This window comes from Chanodichthys erythropterus, chromosome 16, assembly GCF_024489055.1.
Source record: "Chanodichthys erythropterus isolate Z2021 chromosome 16, ASM2448905v1, whole genome shotgun sequence".
NCBI lineage: Eukaryota > Metazoa > Chordata > Actinopteri > Cypriniformes > Xenocyprididae > Chanodichthys > Chanodichthys erythropterus.
In genome coordinates this window covers 33100049-33118101 of record NC_090236.1, presented here as the reverse complement: position 1 = coordinate 33118101, position 18053 = coordinate 33100049, and the positions used below count along the sequence as shown (strand labels likewise).

Here is an 18053-nt window from a genome sequence, read left to right as displayed (position 1 = left end):
GCAATAAAATAAAATCAGTGGCATGTTTTATATGAATTTAATATCCTTGAAGAATTGTGGCTTTGCCAGAGTTTATTACAAATATGCTGGGCTGCATTTGTTGCTATTTACATACATATTAATAGACGCCATGTCTGTATTTGTCTTTGTTTCTTTGCAGAGAACAGAGTCAGTTAATCAAACAGCCAAAGCTTGAGGGCTGTCTGTCAAAGCCTGTGCTTCTGATGATTAATTGCTTCTTTTTCCACTAGGGAAGATATATGTCTTATGACGCTTTGTCATCCTCAGAATGCAATTGAATTATTATGTATCAAAAGTTCATTTGTCAGGTGCTGTGCCAGTCTAGACAGACCTGGAGCTTTGACAAGCATATGTATTCATTTTCCAAGGGTGTCTATTATTTAGCTGAGACAGACCAGTTGTATTTATATGTAATAGCTAGAAATATTAAAACATTGGTGAAGGTTCTCCTTATTATGTTTATATATATATATATATATATATATATATATATATATATATATATATATATATATATATATATATATTGTCAAACTTGAAGCTTTTGTCAGCAAGAAGCAAGTTGGCCTTTGTAATTTCCTGTCTTTGTGTGAGGGGCCGAAAGGGCCAAGACAATCTTAACTCTGTGCAAGGAATTCACTTGTTAAAATCAGCCTCTTCCTTAAAATGTGAGCAGTGTTGGGAAGTTAGTCCAATAATCAGTTACCAATCAGTTGAAATGATATGTGTAACACATTTAATGATAGTTTCTTTAACAACACTTTCAGTTTAAGTTTGTTAAAGGGTTAGTTCACTCAAGCCATCCTAGGTGTATATGACTTTATTCTCTCAGCCAAACACAATTGGAGTTATATTAAAAAATATCCTGGCTCTTCCAGACTTTAAAATGGGAGTGAATGGTACCATTGAATTTTGAAAAAATGGTACAGTTGATTTTGAAGCCCAAAAAAGTGCATTCATTCATTATAAAAGTAATCCATATGACTCCTGTGGGTTAATTAATGCTTTCTGAAGTGAAACAATGCATTTTTGTAAGAAAAATATCCTTTTTAAACTATAATAACTGGCTTCCAGTAACGGCCGTCTGTACATTCACGAGAGAGTCGAGTGTCGTGTATGATGTAGGTGTAGCGAAATCTTAAAGGAACTCTCATTTTCCAATTCCCCTAGAGTTAAACAGTTGAGTTTTACCATTTTCGAATCCATTCTCCGGGTCTTGCAGTATCACTTTTAGCATAGCTTAGCATAGTTCATTGAATCTGATGAGACCGTTAGCATCTCACTCAAAAAAATGGCCAAAGTGTTTTGATATTTTTCCTATTTAAAACTTGACTCTTCTGTAGTTAAATCGTGTACTAAGACAGACGGAAAATGTAAAGTTGCGATTTTCTAGGCCGATATGGCTAGGAACTATACTCTCATTCCGGCGTAGTAATCAAGGAACTTTGCTGCCGTACCATGGGTGCAGCAGTGCAATGATATGCATTGCAACCATGGAGACATTTGTGAGAGGTGCTGCATAATATCATATACAGAAGAGTCAAGTTTTAAATAGGAAAAATATTGAAACTCTTTGGTCATTTTTGAGTGAGATGCTAACGGTCTAATCAGATTCAATGAACTATGCTAAAAGTGGGAACGCCAGACCCAGAGATGGATTCGAAAACAGTAAAACTCAACTGTTTAACTCTAGGGGAGTTGGAAAATGAGCTTATTTTCAAAAAAAGTGGAGTGTTCCTTTAAGGGTTTATTTATTCTGAAGCATCCTGGATCGAAACATGAACGCACCATTTTAAGACCAATACAAATCTACACCTACGTCATACGCCGGAACAATAAATATGGATATTTTTCTTACAAAAAACGCATCGCTTCAATTCCGAAGGCATTTATTAAACCCCTGGCATTTTATGGATTACTTTGATGATGGATGGATGCACTTTTTTGGGCTTCAAAAAAAAAAAAAAGACAACTTTCACTCCAGGATTGTGTTTTGGGTGAACTAACCCTTTAAGTCTGTTACTGCATTTTGCTTTTGTTTGGCAGTAAAAACAACCTGTTTTTGACTGCCTTAGAAGCACCATTGTCCATTGATAAAAAAAATAAATAAATCTTTATTTGGACCACATTTCACCAAAGATCTGTATGCCAGTGTGACACTAATAGCAGGAACGACAGTTAACAAAACTACAGTAGCTGCTTAGTGCTGTGGCAGAATTTGAACACTTATTGAATTTGGTTTTTATTTCTCTGTGGACAGAAAGACAATACATTACTCAACAAATGCCACTGACCTTCTCCGAAGCGTGAACTGCTTTTAACTGTTAGTGGGATAATAATTCCGTTTTCTCTGTGAGTGATTCACACAATTGGCTTGTGTCACCAGTCTGAGGAAGCCTTAACATTGCTGTATTTAATAAGTGGGGCACCTTTAGAGAATTGCAAGCTCTCAGACCATGAGCGTGTGAAGAAATTTCAGCCATACTGTTTCTGTGAAGACTGTTGTAGCAGATGGCCTCATTAATTTTAGCTTGTTGTCTTTTAACGCGAGGTTGCTGCACGCATGTTTGTGTGTGAGTGTGCACGCGTGTCTGTAGGTTCTTGCTTCTCTTTCTCCCTTATGTCGCACATTTGTTTGCGTAGGTGGATGTGGTTGCTGTCATTGGCAACACACACCGCAGTAGCCCAAGGCAAACCCCGGGCGACTACCCATGATGCACTTGCCAGCCCATAGCCCAGTGGGCCTCTTAAAAGAGGAGATATGGAGACCATGTTTTCAACCACTCACTTCTTTTCCAGACTGTATTCATCCTGTAAAGCGTTTCTTTGAAGGCTTCGAACACTTGCTTGAAATATAAATCTGTGGTTTCATACCGCTCTGTGGTTTAAAGGTCAAATATATGGCTTTGAGTTCTGAGATCCAAGATCCAAGGCCTTTTAATTCTTCCTTTGAATCGCAATGGAGTATGTATATTTATTAGGGCTGTCAATCGATTAAAAATTTTAATCTAATTAATTACATACTCTGTGATTAATTAATCTAAATTAATCGCATACATAATTTTTGCAGTGAAAGTATTAAATATTTCAATTCAGGGTTTTTCCTGGGTCAAAAATGGTTTTTGGTGGTGACAGACATGGTCATCCACACAAACAGTAAAAAGTGCCCTACCCACGTGATCTGCGAGCCCGATACTGACAATAAAGTACCCGTCACTCTCACTGTAATTCTTTCTCGCCCTCTTATCAAAAAAAAAAAAAAGTGATTTCATAGCTTTGTAAGAGAAGATGCTTGTTTGCTAAACCTGAAAAGTATTAAAAAGTAGCATTTAGAAGTTATATTAACTAATAATATAATTTTTTTTACCATATACAATTGAATGCACCTAGCTAACAACAACTTGCTTTGTTCTGGTTTCACCTCACTCCAGTCTAAACTAACTGATTTTATAGGTAGGCATAATTTACTACACATTGACATTTAAATAACCTGAAAATATTGTGGATTATTAAGGCTAATTTTACTAACCACTCTTGCTAAATGGGGTAAGCACACTTTTGTTCTCATTTAGAGTTGTTCGAGTAAATGATTCATTATAGACCGTGTGGACAGATCAGTTGTTGTCATGATTCATTAAAATTTGTTCAAATGAGTCATTAGGTCGCGAATTGGACATTAGCGAACGTTGATGCGTCGCGTGCGAATCGCGACTGTTATTAGGACATCGCAAAAGATTTGTCAACACAGAAAACACTTCACCACTGGATAGGATTTTCATTTTGTTTACTGAAAGTGTGGTTTATGTCAGCTGCACGTGCAGGGCGCCTGTCAGAGAAGATGAGGTGACCTTCTTTTGAGCACTATTCACACCCAGTAGTTATTCAGGAAAAACATTACGAATGCGCCTTGCGAAACATGGATTCGGTCTTACGAACTATTAGCATTGTGTCAGTTGATTTAGATTATTATGTGTGAGGTAGAGAGAGTGCAAAGACTGTAGTCCTACAAGCGGAAATGGATTCTACAGTTTATGGCGCACTTAAGCTTTTACAGGGCGTTCCTTAGAATTGTGCAGCTCAACTGATGGGCCTGAGGGGTGGCAAACAGGTGAGAAGTTATGAAAGTTGGAAGAAGGATCTGATATCATTTGAAACTGTTGAATCCTCTGTGGAAGGACTCTGTGGCTCTCTAAAAATCACTCATACAAGATGAAATTTTGTCAAATTCGAATGCTTCAGTTGGCTGACTAAAGGGCTCAGTTCAGAGAACTGAACCTACAGAATAATGTTTCCACTCTAGACTTGAAACAAAAATCAAATCTAATGGGAATCCAAAGCTTTTAACCATTCCAAATGGACACAGACAAGAATAGACCATTTGAGTAGTCATTAGAGGCAATATTTCTGGCGAATGTGTTATTGATGATAATAGTGTCTTGCGCTCTCAGATTTTATACTGCAATGTGTATCAACTGAATGACTGCAGTCTGTTCCTTCTTGCAGGCTGCCCTATGCAGGGTACTTTGGAGGGGTGTCTGGCCTTAGCAAAAAACAGTTCCTCAAAATCAACGGCTTCCCAAATGAGTACTGGGGTTGGGGAGGTGAAGATGACGACATTTACAACAGGTAAAACATGCCATAATTCTCTTTTAAGTGCCTTGGGTCTGGTGTCAGATCTTTTCTCCCATATTGTGATGTACATCTGAGTGTAATAGATTATCAAATAAAGAACAAATGTAGATAGGGACTTGGTTCAATCCATCAGTTGTTGATTGGATTTTAACATGTGTTCGTTGCACTCAAAACTGGAGGCAGATGTCTAGAAGTCTAGAGAGAAGTCCGTTGTCACCGGAAGACCGAGCTAGGATATTGTGTTTAAAAATTATAAGGGTCAAAGAAAAATGTAAAAGATGTGACTCATTAGCAGCTTTGTTTGAAAAATCAGTACTTTATTTCTCTTGACCTAAATGAATGATATAGGTAAAAGCCTATGTACTGTTTGTAGGCCAACTTTGACTGACTTTCTGGAATGTCATTTTGAGGCCTGGTAGACAGGGTTTGAAATGTAGACAGGCTTTTTAAAAAGTCATGAGTAAGCATGCGTCATCAGATACAGTCACTTTGTCGTGGAACAGTGTCCTTGCGCTGTTTCTAGGGTTTTTTTTCTTTCTCTGGGATATGCAGCCCTGCAGGGAGCAGCTGTATATATATTCTCGCTGCTCACAAATCTACACCATGTCCAGACAGAAACGTGTGAATAGATGATGCTCTGCTGCCTGATGCCTGTCTCTACAGATAATGAATAGCTGCGTGTTCACTAGCTATCATTTGTCCTCGCTCAGGTGATGAGAGAGCAAACCCTGCAGTATATCAGGGCATGCACGCTCTTGCAACAGCGATAACACTCGTGGAGAAAAGTCCCATATGTCACTATTTTCAGTTTTTGGGGGTTGCATTGAAAGTAGATGGTGGAAACTGGATGGTGTGATAAGCACACCTCTCACATTATCTTTTTCTGCCTTTGCCAACTGCTTTTGTGACACGATTAGATAGATTATATAAGTAAAAATAAGCTATATAGCTTGATAACCACAAAAAAGCAAGAGCTTCCCCTGAGATCTGCTCCTGAACTGAGCTGTTTTTATTGGGAGAATATAAATAACTCAATGCTGTTTTGAAGGAGTTCATTTTTGTGGCTCTTATGTATATTTCATGCATTTTTATTATCTGTTGATATTTTGGACATTCTTAGTGCTTATTTTATGTTTTATTTGTGTTGAAATGAGCACCTTTTCAATTTAAAACAAAAAAACGATATATAGTTTAGTTAAATTTCTGTTTTAGTTGATGTTGATATTGAATATTTAATCATACACTACCTTTCAAAAGTTTGGGGTCGGTAAGATTTTTTTTAATGTTTTAAAAGAAGTCTCCTATGTACGGAGCCCCTAAAGGGACATGGTGGTGGAAAAAAGATATGAGATGGGAGGAAAAAATAATAAGTCAGTGCTTTTGAGTTCTCTCGCAAATGTTTTGCAACCCCCTGAGAAACTTTGCGTTCGCTCACAAAACCTTTGCGTTCCCACAAGAAACTTTTTGAGCACTTTGCGAGCGATCGCAAAGTTTCATGCCAGGAAGCAAAAGTTTTATGAAGGAACGCAAAAGCATTGACAGATCCATGTCCCTTTAGGGGCTCCATACTAATGCTCACCAAAAGCTGCATTTATTTGATCAAAAATACTGTAAAGCAGTAATGTTGTGAAATATTATTATAATTTAAATAACCGGTTTCTGTTTTAATATATTTTAAAATTTAGTTTATTCCTGTGATGGCAAAGCTGAATTTTCAGCATCATTACTCCAGTCTTCAGTGTCACATGATCTTTCAGAAATCATTCTAATATGCTGATTTGATGATCAAGAAACTTTTTTCATTATTATCAATGTTGAAAATGGTTGTGCTATAATATAAAGTTCAAAAGAACAGCATTTATTTGAAATAGAAAGCTTTAAAATTATAAATGTTTGTCTTTACTGTCACATTTGATCAGTTTAATGCTCCTTGCTAAATAAACTATAATTAATTTTGGAAGAAAATCTTACTGATCCCAAACTTTTGAACGATTGTGTAAACATTAAACATGTACACACGTATCCATGTCTATTTTATTGCATTATACTTTGGAAGCCTTAAGTGACCATGCATTCATTTTTCTTTCTTAGTTGTCTTGAGATCTCAACAAAACAAAAGTTGTTTTCTTGTGAACTCAGTCTTTATAGTGTATCTACAACAATAAAGTTGTAGCCGCCTTCTCAAAAGCGAATTTCTCTCAAATTTGTTAATCCATAAAGCAGTCATTGCCAAGAAAACAAGAAAAGAAAAAAAAACTAGCGAAAACAAGTCAAGATTTTGAGGGAAAAAAAACTTTTTTTGAGATCATTGGAAAATGTTGTTCATTTGTTATGTCCAATGCCCATTTGCATAAAGCACCTGTGCCCGGTTGCATAAAGCACCTTAAGTTTTTCCCTTAAGTATGACACTTAAGGCGTGATTTCCCCTTAACTAAGGGAATGACTTAAGGGTGTTGCATATAATCTCTTAAACTGTTCTCTTAGGTAAGGGAAACCGTTAAGTGTTTCACGACAGCATCCCAGGTTTTGCCGTTAAAAAATTCTGCTGTTGCCATGGACACGTTATTTGTTAATACGTATCGTGGTAAGTTTTCATAGAAAACAACATAATATGGATAAGGAAAACAAAAAAGAAAACCAAATATGAAAGAGAGAAACTCAAATTGATTGTTTACTCAAAATTGAGATTTCTGCCGTCATTCACTCACCCTGACACCCTCATGTCGTTCCAAACCCATAAGACTTTCATTCATCTTTGGATAACAAATAAAGATATTTTTAATATTCTCTCATCATTTATGTCCATTTATTGAAAGACATCCATATGATTACGGCTGTGTCGGAAGCTCAAATGTGCGCGCAAGAACCAATGAGGTTTGTTTTTGCGTGTGATGCAAGCACGTTTTCGCTTCCGTTGACCATATAAGATATGTTATATTTCATCAATGTTTATGTGAATAAACCGCTAAAGTACAATTTGTCTATCATATAAAGCGGCCGATCGTGGCACGTTATACGACTTGGATTGAACCTGCCCACTCTGTGTAACACTTAAGGTGAAGTTTTACGAACCTTACGATATACTTAGGGAAATGAAGGTTAAGGGGCTTTATGCAACACTTACGCATTACTTAAGTGAAAAATATATACTTAAGGGAAATTCTTAGGGTTTATGACGTTTCGCCTAAAGAAACCCTTAAGTAACACTTAACGGTTATTTTCTGCAACACCCTTAAGTTTAAGGGAAACATAAGGGCGATCTTAAGGGAAAATTACACTTAAGGTGCTTTATGCAACCGGGCACTGAAGTTTTTCCCTTATGTATACACTTAAGGCGTGATTTCCCCTTAACTAAGGGAATGACTTAAGGGTGTTGCATATAATCTCTTAAACTGTTCACTTAGGTAAGGGAAACCGTTAAGTGTTTCACGACAGCAACCCAGCTTTTGCCGTTATGAAATTCTACTGTTGCCATGGACACGTTATTTGTTAATACATATCGTGGTAAGTTTTCACAGAAACAACATAAGATGGATAAGGAAAACAAAAAAGAAAACCAAATATGAAAGAGAACGACCAGACGAGAAACTCAAATTGATAGTTTACTCAAAATTGAGATTTCTGCCTTCATTCACTCACCCTCATGTTGTTCCAAACCCATAAGACTTTAATTCATCTTTGGATAACAAATAAAAATATTTTGAATATTCTCTCATCATTTATGTCAGTTTATTGAAAAACATCCATATGATTACGGCTGTGTCGGAAGCTCAAACGTGCGCGCAAGAACCAAATGAGGTTTGTTTTTGTGTGTGATGTACGAACATTTGCGCTTCCGTTGACCATATAAGATATGTGCTACATATGTGATCTCATCAATGTTTATGTGAATAAACCGCTAAAGTACAATTTGTTTATCATATAAAGCGGTTGACCGTGTCTCGTTAGAAGACTTGGATTGAACCTGCTCACTCCGTGTAACACTTAAGGTGAAGTTTTCCTAACCTTATGTTATACTTAGGGAAATGACGGTTAAGGGGCTTTATGCAACACTTACGGTTAAGTGAAAAATACATACTTAAGGGAAATTCTTAGGGTTTATGACGTTTCACCTAAAGAAACACTTAAGTAATACTTAACGGTTATTTTCTGCAACACCCTTAAGTTTAAGGGAAACATAAGGGTGATCTTAAGGGAAAATTACACTTAAGGTGCTTTATACAACTGGGCACAAGGCATTGCCTATCTTTGTTATACAATGAAGCGACTTTTGATTGAAAGAAATACACCACACAAAGCAGAGCATTTCATACACTCTAAAGAAAAATGGTTCTAAACAGTACCAAATTAGGGTTCTACAGCTTGTAACAATAGCAGAACCCTTTTTGGTGCTAAATTGAACCCTTTTTATAAGGTTCCATAAAGAACCATGCTTTGGAAGTGCTACAGGACCTCAATAGTGTGATAAAGGTGATTGGTAGGAATCCAGTTATGATTTGAAAGTTAAAATTTGTAGACATTTTAAGAAAGAAATCATTTACCTGCTGAGAGTATGTTGACAGTCTATGTAATTGAATGGCTAGGATCCAGAAAACCAGTAATGATGTGGCTTTGACAGTTACAGAAAAGAAAAAATATCCTTAAACTCTAACACAAAGAAGCATTTCAGCATGTAAAGAGTTCTTTAGGGGTCATGCGGTTCTAAATAGAACTTTTACTACTTGTAAAGAACCTTCAAAGAACCATCTTTTTTTGCTCATATGCGTCAGGATATTTATTAATATTTCTCCAATTATGTTCATCAGAAAGAAAGTCATATACAACTAGAATGGCTTGAGGGTGAGTAAAGCTTGGGCTAATTGTCATTTGAAAGTGAACTAATCCTTTAATACAATTTAAATACAATATAGGTGACTTCAAAATTACCTTCTGAGAAACTGAGATCTACCAAACAATTTTAAGGCCACTGTAGTTGACTTGACCTACAGCTGTGACATATTACTGAAGGATGACTGTGTGCTGTATCTCAGACAGGCAATATAGTGACCTAAAGTGCAGTCAGCTGTGAGCAGTACTTGAAATATAAGATGTAAGAGTGAACGGCATGTGGACCCAGCTGTGCATTCTGCTTCAAATTCCCCATCTGACTGGTGGAGAGACATGTTCAGACTCAGACACTCGCTCATTTAGGTCCTCTGGGTGGAGGTTTAGTCAAACATACTGTCACTTCTCTGGAACCAGTTTGCTGGGGCTCCAGGGACTCCCAGTGCCTGTCAGAACAACTTCCTCTCTTCCCATATCTTTGAAGTTCACCGGTCTGACAGCGTGAGCCCAAGTGCCAATGGACATCCTCCTTTCTAAGCTCAAAATTCTGCAGCCCGGCTTCTTAAAATCTGTCAGTCTGTGCGGACGTGCCCCTCTGCCATTGCTGCTGTGGAAGAGGCATTTGTTTTGTAGCTGGACCATCTCTGTGGACTGAGTTTTTAGTTTATTTTTGTGAAGGCAGCTGGCATTAGTGTTCAGAATCCTTGTTTCTTGCTGTAGCTGATCCTGCAGTAGTACAGTTGATCCATTAGTGTCTTTTCTAGCCGTAAGAAAGAACTGGTGGCAGGCCTGATCAAAGATGCCACAACGATATGGAGCAGCAAAAGTCAGCCACCACAGGCAAGAAGATATTGGAGCTGCACTGAAACTGTTAACTTTAACAGTGTTTTTCTTTTGATGAATGTATTCTTTAAAGCTGCAATAGGGAGTTTTTAGAAAACGTTGATTTAGCCTAAAAATTTGAACAAGCACAACTACAGCCCTCCCTCCACAGCTCCTCCCCCATCACAACGGAGCCTGCCGAAAACGCGCAGGCTAGTAAGCAAGCAGGGCCACCGATGACGGTGGATAAACAGTTAGAGCACATTCACTGATATGGACGAAACATCAACAATATGATTTACATTGACTATGGGCTGCCCATACTTTGACTACAAACTTGGTCCTCAAAACATTACGTATTTTGCAATACATGTAATGTAACTATATGACGTATATGCACTATTTCTATAAGTAATAAATAGCTAGTAAGATAATATAACGGTAACTAACGTTACAGTATGCAAGTAATTATTCTATCGATATGTAGTGCTAAATAAGGTTTGCTAGTACATTATTTCAGCAACATGACTAGCCAGTGAATTAGTAGGTTTCAATAGTTGCTTTGCACAGTGCGTGACATTTTATCTGTATGTTATGCGGCTAGAGTTTTGACACTAGGTGTTTCTCAAAACCAAGTTCACTAAGTTCGGACTCGCATCCTTGGTAGTTAGAACTTGGCAAGTTCGACTCCGGAGAACGAACTCCCGTGGACAGGAGAACACAAGTCCGGTGATTCTGCAAATGGAACAGCAGCGTACTTGATAACGTCACTCAGCTCACGCTGGCTTCTCCGGTTATCTCTGTATGTATCCACCTGTTTCCGCGGGGCGCTACTGTAAAAGAGAACGTGGGTACAACTTCCGGTAAGGCGGCGGAAGTAGCATACCAATGGTATTTTGTGTGCTAATTAGCGAAGAGGCTAAGTGTTTTTTGGATCATTGTTTACTTTGTAAAGTTGCAAATCTTTATGAGAGATGTCGTTACGGTGTTCAGGGACAACATCTCAGTTTACTACATTCTTAGTTAATAATATCACAATACAATAAACAGTTTTCGTGTCCTTAATTGCTCTTTACTTTACTGACCTTCCACAAAAGTGCTGCTGCATGACTAGAGCATCCTGACCCTGCAATACATGAACAACCCGCTGTCTGTACTTCACCCGTCACTGATGCACCAAAGCGATGTGATATTTTACTCCTAATTTGTCGTGCGTGCCAGAGCCAGTCGCGTTTCCACTGTCTTATATGCGATCCTAAAGGCTTCTTATGTTAACCACTGCGATAATAAATACACACGTTTATGGAAAATATCAGAGACTGCTTGAGGAATGAAGACAATTCTTATGTTATTATAATCGTGTATTTATTTGGTTTAATGTTTTATCTGTCTCTTCCATGCCTGTTGATTCCTGACAAATGCATATCTTTCACAGATTCACACACTCCGGTTAACTCGTATAACTCATAACTCCTGTTGTCTTCTCATGAGCTCCCTCTGTTGCTCTGGCTGAAAGGATCAGGATCAGGATAGAGAGATCCCGCAAACATCCTCGGATAGCAATCATCGCATAATTTAGAGGAAAATAAATAGAAATGCTCAGAAAAGTGACGTAAACATAGGGCATGTTATCAATATATTTCTAAATGTGTAAGCCTTTGGATTTAAAAGCCTTAGTGGAGTTGTTTTTGTGCATTCTTGTGATCGCAAATAAATGAAGCAGGCGCAACTGAATAAGTCTGTGTTTTCTTTTTATGTCAATATAAATATCAGTTAGATTTAGCATGATTGATGTGCACTCCTGACATAAATTAATACATTACTATTACTGTAACTTTTTTTATTGTAAAACATTGTTGAAATATTGATGCCGGAATCTTAAATCTTTAAGTACAAAAACAAACGTTCGCAAGTTTGGATCGTTAAATCTTGAATGACTGTCAACTGTTGAATGAATGAGTGTCACGTCCAGCTTGTTTACTTCGAACCGGAAGACGCTCCCACGTTTGACGCAAGGCCTCATGGGGCGTAGGAAACTTGTGGATATTTTAGCCAGGAATAAAACAAGATTTGTTATTAAACCACTCTGCCTCTTTTCATTTATTTAAAGAAAGAAACAAAAACATATTAATAGCCTCAGACAACGAGTGATTAATTATCTGCAATGTCTGCTTATATTATGCTTTTCGTTTACATTTCAAAAATATTAAATGTAATACTATTTGTATATACTCTGATTATCTATACTGTAATGAAATGAAATAGGCTTTAACATAAAACACAACCTTCTCTTTTTGTTAAATGTCAGTTTTAATGTTCAATAATAGCCATTATAAAAGGTATAAAAATATACAATAAGAAATAAAGCAAACAATTCAGTCAAGCGTACAAAATCAGCGCTTTAGTATGATACAAAAGTTAAATAGCCATATATACATTTATGAAACGTCACGTTTCCCTCAGCCAAAACGGAGCCAGGGGCAAACGTCAGAAGGATTAGCCGAGGTAAGGCTGCTCTCGGCTGGGTACATGAGCGCTGAGAGTCCGGTGATCGCCTGGATCTCACAACTCCGACAGCGTCAGATCAAATTTTCAGAAAGGCGCTATCTTTATCAATTAACCACAAATTTGAGCTTTAAACCAGCACATTCTCGCCTGAAAAAATCTTAAAACTGCATATCATGAAAATGCGTATCAATAGTATGAGTTTGTAATCTCGTAGAATATATACGCCAAAATGAGTTTTTCGCGTGCATAAGGTACGCACTTTATGGGGTATTATACGTACGAAACTGGATTGTTTGTCTGCCATAAGCAAAGCTGCTGCACACCGGTAATCTTGAATTTGAACGCCTGTACACGCTGTGCACTATGGCTGTGCATGACAGGAGTGTGATCAGCGCGCACACAAGCTTGATTGACACTGCTAAGACGCTCTTCCTGACTCTGATTGGTTGGTTCGTACCGGGAGCGGTGTATTTCTGCAAATGGCAATAGGACCACTGGGAGGAGCCAGAGGAGCTTGATTTTTTTCACAGATTATCTGTCTCATATTCTACTGTCAGGACATAATTACAGGTTTAACAAATATGTAAAAAATACATTTTTACAAAAGTTACCTACTGCAGCTTTAAGTTTAGTAATTATTTCGTCATGTCATGCTCATTCATTTTAGCCAATTTCACTCGGATTAAAATGGCATTTAATTTTTTTACAGTTAACAAAAATATATATTGACTTGAACGTATCTACATTTTATACATTCAAAAGTTTGGGATCTGAAATAGTTTTTAAACAAATGTTTTTGAAAGAAGTCTCTTGTGCTTACCATACAAAAATAAAGTGATTAAAATCATAGTAAATACAGTAATATTGTAAAATATTTTTACAATTTAAAATAACTTTTCTATTTTAATATATTTTTAATGTAATTTATTTCTGTGATGGTAAAGCTGAATTTTCAGCATCATTACTCCAGTCTTCAGTGTCACATGATCCTTCAGAAATCATTCTGATGTGTTGATTTGTTGCTTAAGAAACATTATCAATGTTGAAATTGTGATACCTTTATTTCTGGATACTTTGATGAATGGAGCAAAAGAACAGCAATTATTTGAAATATAGATTATTTTTGTAACAAAGTAAAAGTCTTTACAGTCACTTATTATGTGTTCTTGATGGATTTTTTTTTTTTTTTTTTTTTTTTTTTTTATCTTACTGAAACCAAACTTTTGAACAGTAGTGTTTACATTTAGTTCACTATTGTAATACAATTGTCATTTTTTATGAATGCTTTAGTTATTCATTCATTACAGAAAAAGCGCATTTACAATATGACTTAAAAATTTTGACTGGCAAGTAACTTAATTAAAGGGATAGTTCACCCAAAAATGAAAATGATCCGATAATTTACTCACCCTCAAGCCATCCTAGGTGTATATTACTTTCTTCTTTCAGCCAAACACAGTCAGAGTTATATTTAAAAAATATTCTGGCTCTTCCAAGCTTTATAATGGGAGTGAATGGTGCCATTTTTTTGAAGTCCAAAAAAGCGCATCCATCCATCATAAAGGTAATCCCACTGGCTCCTGGGTGTTAATAAAGGCCTTCTGAAGCAAAGCGATGCATTTTTGTAAAAAAAATAACTATAATTATACATTTATGAACTATAACAACTGGCTTCTGGTAACGGCCGTATGCGAGTCGAATTCTGGCAGAAGAGTGACCTCTGACCTGACGTATGACGTAGGATGTAGGAGTAGCGTATGCTTAGGTGAGAGTAGATGCCTCTCGTGGTTTAAACAAATAGGGCTAGGCAACAAACTCAGACTCCTTTTATATCAAAATCCTCTGACATTTCTCTTTAAAAATTTTCTTTTTAGACTTCTAATTTATGACCAGTGTTTTGTTTTGCTCTTTCCTCTACGCTTCTGCATTCGTCAATACGTCATACAACGGGTCAGAGGTCACTCTTTGACCGGAACTAGACTTGCATACTTTCGTATGCTGGATGCCAGTTATTATAGTTTATACATTTATAATATGGATATTTTTCTTACAAAAAACGCATCATTTCACTTCAGAAGGCCTTTATTAACCCCCTGGAGACGTATGGATTACTTTTATGAAGGATGGATGCGTTTTTTTGGGCTTAAAAAAATGGCACTATTATAAAGCTTGAAAGAGTCAGGATATTTATTAATATAACTCATATTGTGTTTGGCTGAAAGAAGAAGGTCATTGACACCTAAGATGGCTTGAGGGTGAGTAAATTATAATTTCCATTTTTGGGTGAACTATCCCTTTAAGGCTTTCTATCCTTCTATCTTTTAAGGCTTTCTCTTTTCTTTTGTCTTTATCAATATCTGGACGGCAGTCAGCTATCAGACTCCAGATGTGGACAATCCCTTGTATTTGTTGTCAAGAAGTAGTTAATTTTACAGCAGCTTCATAATAATGTTCTTTATTTAATTATAAGTCACTAGAAGAGACATTATCTTTAAAACCTTCTTAATGTAAAGAGCAGCCACTATTGTGCTCTGCGAGCTGGACAGAAGGTCATCGCTGCATTCATTCGTAGAGTGAAGTCATTGTGAATAGCCCAAAGGGATGTGTGTGAGGGAGGATAGTGGACTCAGATGACTGTGTTCTGGCCTCATGCACAGCAAATGTTCTGTCAGACTGGCTTGAAACAAAAAGCGAAGTATAAAAAAAAAAGCCTTTGGAGAGTTTTGCTCTCCCCTCTAGCCATGTGGACAGAGAAACAGCCCATCATTCTTTCTTTGATTTTCAACATCTGTGTAGTTGGAGAGAATGGAAGCCCTGGAGGGACATTTCCCTTACAGTGCAGCAAGGAGCAGACAGTGGAAGGCAGTAGACAGGTGTGCTCCACTGTGGATTCTAAGCTGAAATTGAATAGTTATGAACTACTCATGGGAAGACTGGACTGAAATGAGCAGTCTGTTTTGACAGCTTTCAACAGTCCCAGTCTGAGTGTGTGCAACTCCATGGGCATGTAGAGATACATGACTTCAGCATCAATAGTGCACATTTAATAGGTTTTGGTGGTGTTTCATAGCAGATCATTTTTATAGCAGACAGAATGTTGGCAAAATTCTGAACAGGGCAGATATTTCTGAGAAACCACTGCCTGCGGTTAACCCGCAAAGTAACCAGGCCATGTGATAATGGAGAACTATGAGTGGCACTTAAAAAAAAAAGCACTTATTAAATAAATAAATATCATTTTTATTAATTGGAAAATAAAAATGTAATATAAGTGTAATATATATCACATCAACCAGCATGAACTGTATGTTGCATTCAATGGCTTAAATAGACAATTTTTCCACCAAACGCTAGCAGTACGAACCATTGTCGCAGGTTGGAACCTCCGCCTACATCATGCGTGACCTTTCCAACTTAATTGCAGAGCCAGATAAGACCCTTATTCCTCGGCTGGGATCGCGCAGAGCCCTTTAAAGCTGCACTGAAACTGCAATTTGGACCTTCAAACCGTTGTACCCCACTGAAGTCCACTATATGCAGAAAAATGGAATATTTTCCTCAAAAACCTTAATTTCTTGTCAACTGAAGAAAGAAAGACGTGAACATCTTGGATGGTGTGGGGGTGAGTAAATTATCAGGAAACTAATCCTTTAACGCCTAAAGAAGCATGTCTTGATCCATTTTGCAACATGGCTGCAATTGTTGCTGATAGGAGGAGACATCGCAGAGAACAGAGAGCGTGTGGTAGAAGGGAGAAATATTTTTCCACTCGTATTAATATCTCTGGAATGGCAGAGGAAAACGTTATCCAAATATATTTTTTGCCAAGCCATGTTGGCGTATATATATATATATATATATATATATATATATATATATATATAATATATATAAATGTATATATATATATATATATATATATATATATATATATATATATATATGTGTGTACGTGTTTGTCAGATTACATAACAAGCTGCGCCTGTGTCATCCTGCACCTGATGAGCATCAGCTCTGCTTATTTGTGACCCAACGCTAATTTTCACTGCTCTTGGTAGATTACATTGGTCATTATGTAAATGATTTGACTGCATCTGTGTTCTTTAATTGGCGCATCAGCAGTAGATCACGTGCAAAACTTGTCACTCCCATCGCTGCATTTGCTCTCACGCTAATTTGCCTCGTTTAGTAAATCTGGCCCCTAATGTGCTATATAGTATGCAAAATGACCCAATGAAGAAACAATTTGGCAATGAATCTATATTATCGTTACATACCATCTAACAATAAACAGCAACAGAACTTACATAACAATACTTTTAATTAATTAATATAATTTATTTAAAACCGTTTATTTAATTTATGTTTAAAATATAACAAAATAACGCATATCTTACTTTTTTTAATTCAATTGGCAAAATAATAATGGAAAGCAATTTGTATGTTTTATAAAAAAAAATCTTTTTAAATTTTGCATTTGTTTAAATGTTTAAATACATCTTTTTTATTTTTCATTTTATTTTTAACTATCACTCCTAGTCCTCCATAAAATGATAGTCAAACATATTAAATACGTCTTATTAAATATTGTTCCAAATAGTTTATGAGCAAAGAACAGAGAGAGGGAATGGGGAGGGCTGTAATAGAAGAAGAAAGCCAGACAAGGTCAGTCGCTCTGCCATATCATGTGTCCATTCCTCTGTCCCTCCCTTTCTCTCTCACTATTTCCTTCTCTTTCTTAACCTTCTGTCTGTCTATCTCTGTCTGTCTCACTCCCTCTATGTCTGATCTATCTTTTATTCCTTCTCCTTTCCCATTTCTGCTCTGCCAGCAAGACATGAAGTAATAGTAATAATTCCAGTTCCAATCCACTCCGAGGGTCTAATGCAATCAAATGAAATGCAGGGAGGAAGAAAGAAAGGACATCTAGCAAAATTCTTAGTTAATCCAATCAAGGGCTATGCACTAAAACATATCTCCAGTCAACACTATTCATTATTACATCAGAATTCAGGCAAATATTCCCTTAATCACAAAAATTGACTTCTTGGCTAATAGAGACACTGTTAGTTATTTCATCATATACCACTATTATGGTACAACAGTAATGCATTTGTTTGTTTGTTTTTGAGTAATGACTGTTTCCCCACCTGTTTTCCACTTTTGCTCTCTTCCTGCAGGTGTTTTAATCCATTCTTTGCCTCCAAAGCTGAGGTAAATTTAGTTGCGTCTTTGTTTATTCCTAA

The 18053-nt window shown here is 36.8% G+C and overlaps 1 protein-coding gene across 1 annotated transcript in view; it reads left to right on the top strand.

Moving 5' to 3' along the window:
• The window catches only part of b4galt2 (UDP-Gal:betaGlcNAc beta 1,4- galactosyltransferase, polypeptide 2), a 157366-nt gene that overhangs the window by 125322 nt on the left and 13991 nt on the right, over positions 1 to 18053 (top strand). The window contains exon 5 of the mRNA XM_067362831.1: positions 4525 to 4647. Within this exon, the coding sequence (XP_067218932.1) occupies positions 4525 to 4647 (123 nt within the window). The remainder of the gene's footprint in view (positions 1 to 4524; positions 4648 to 18053) is intronic.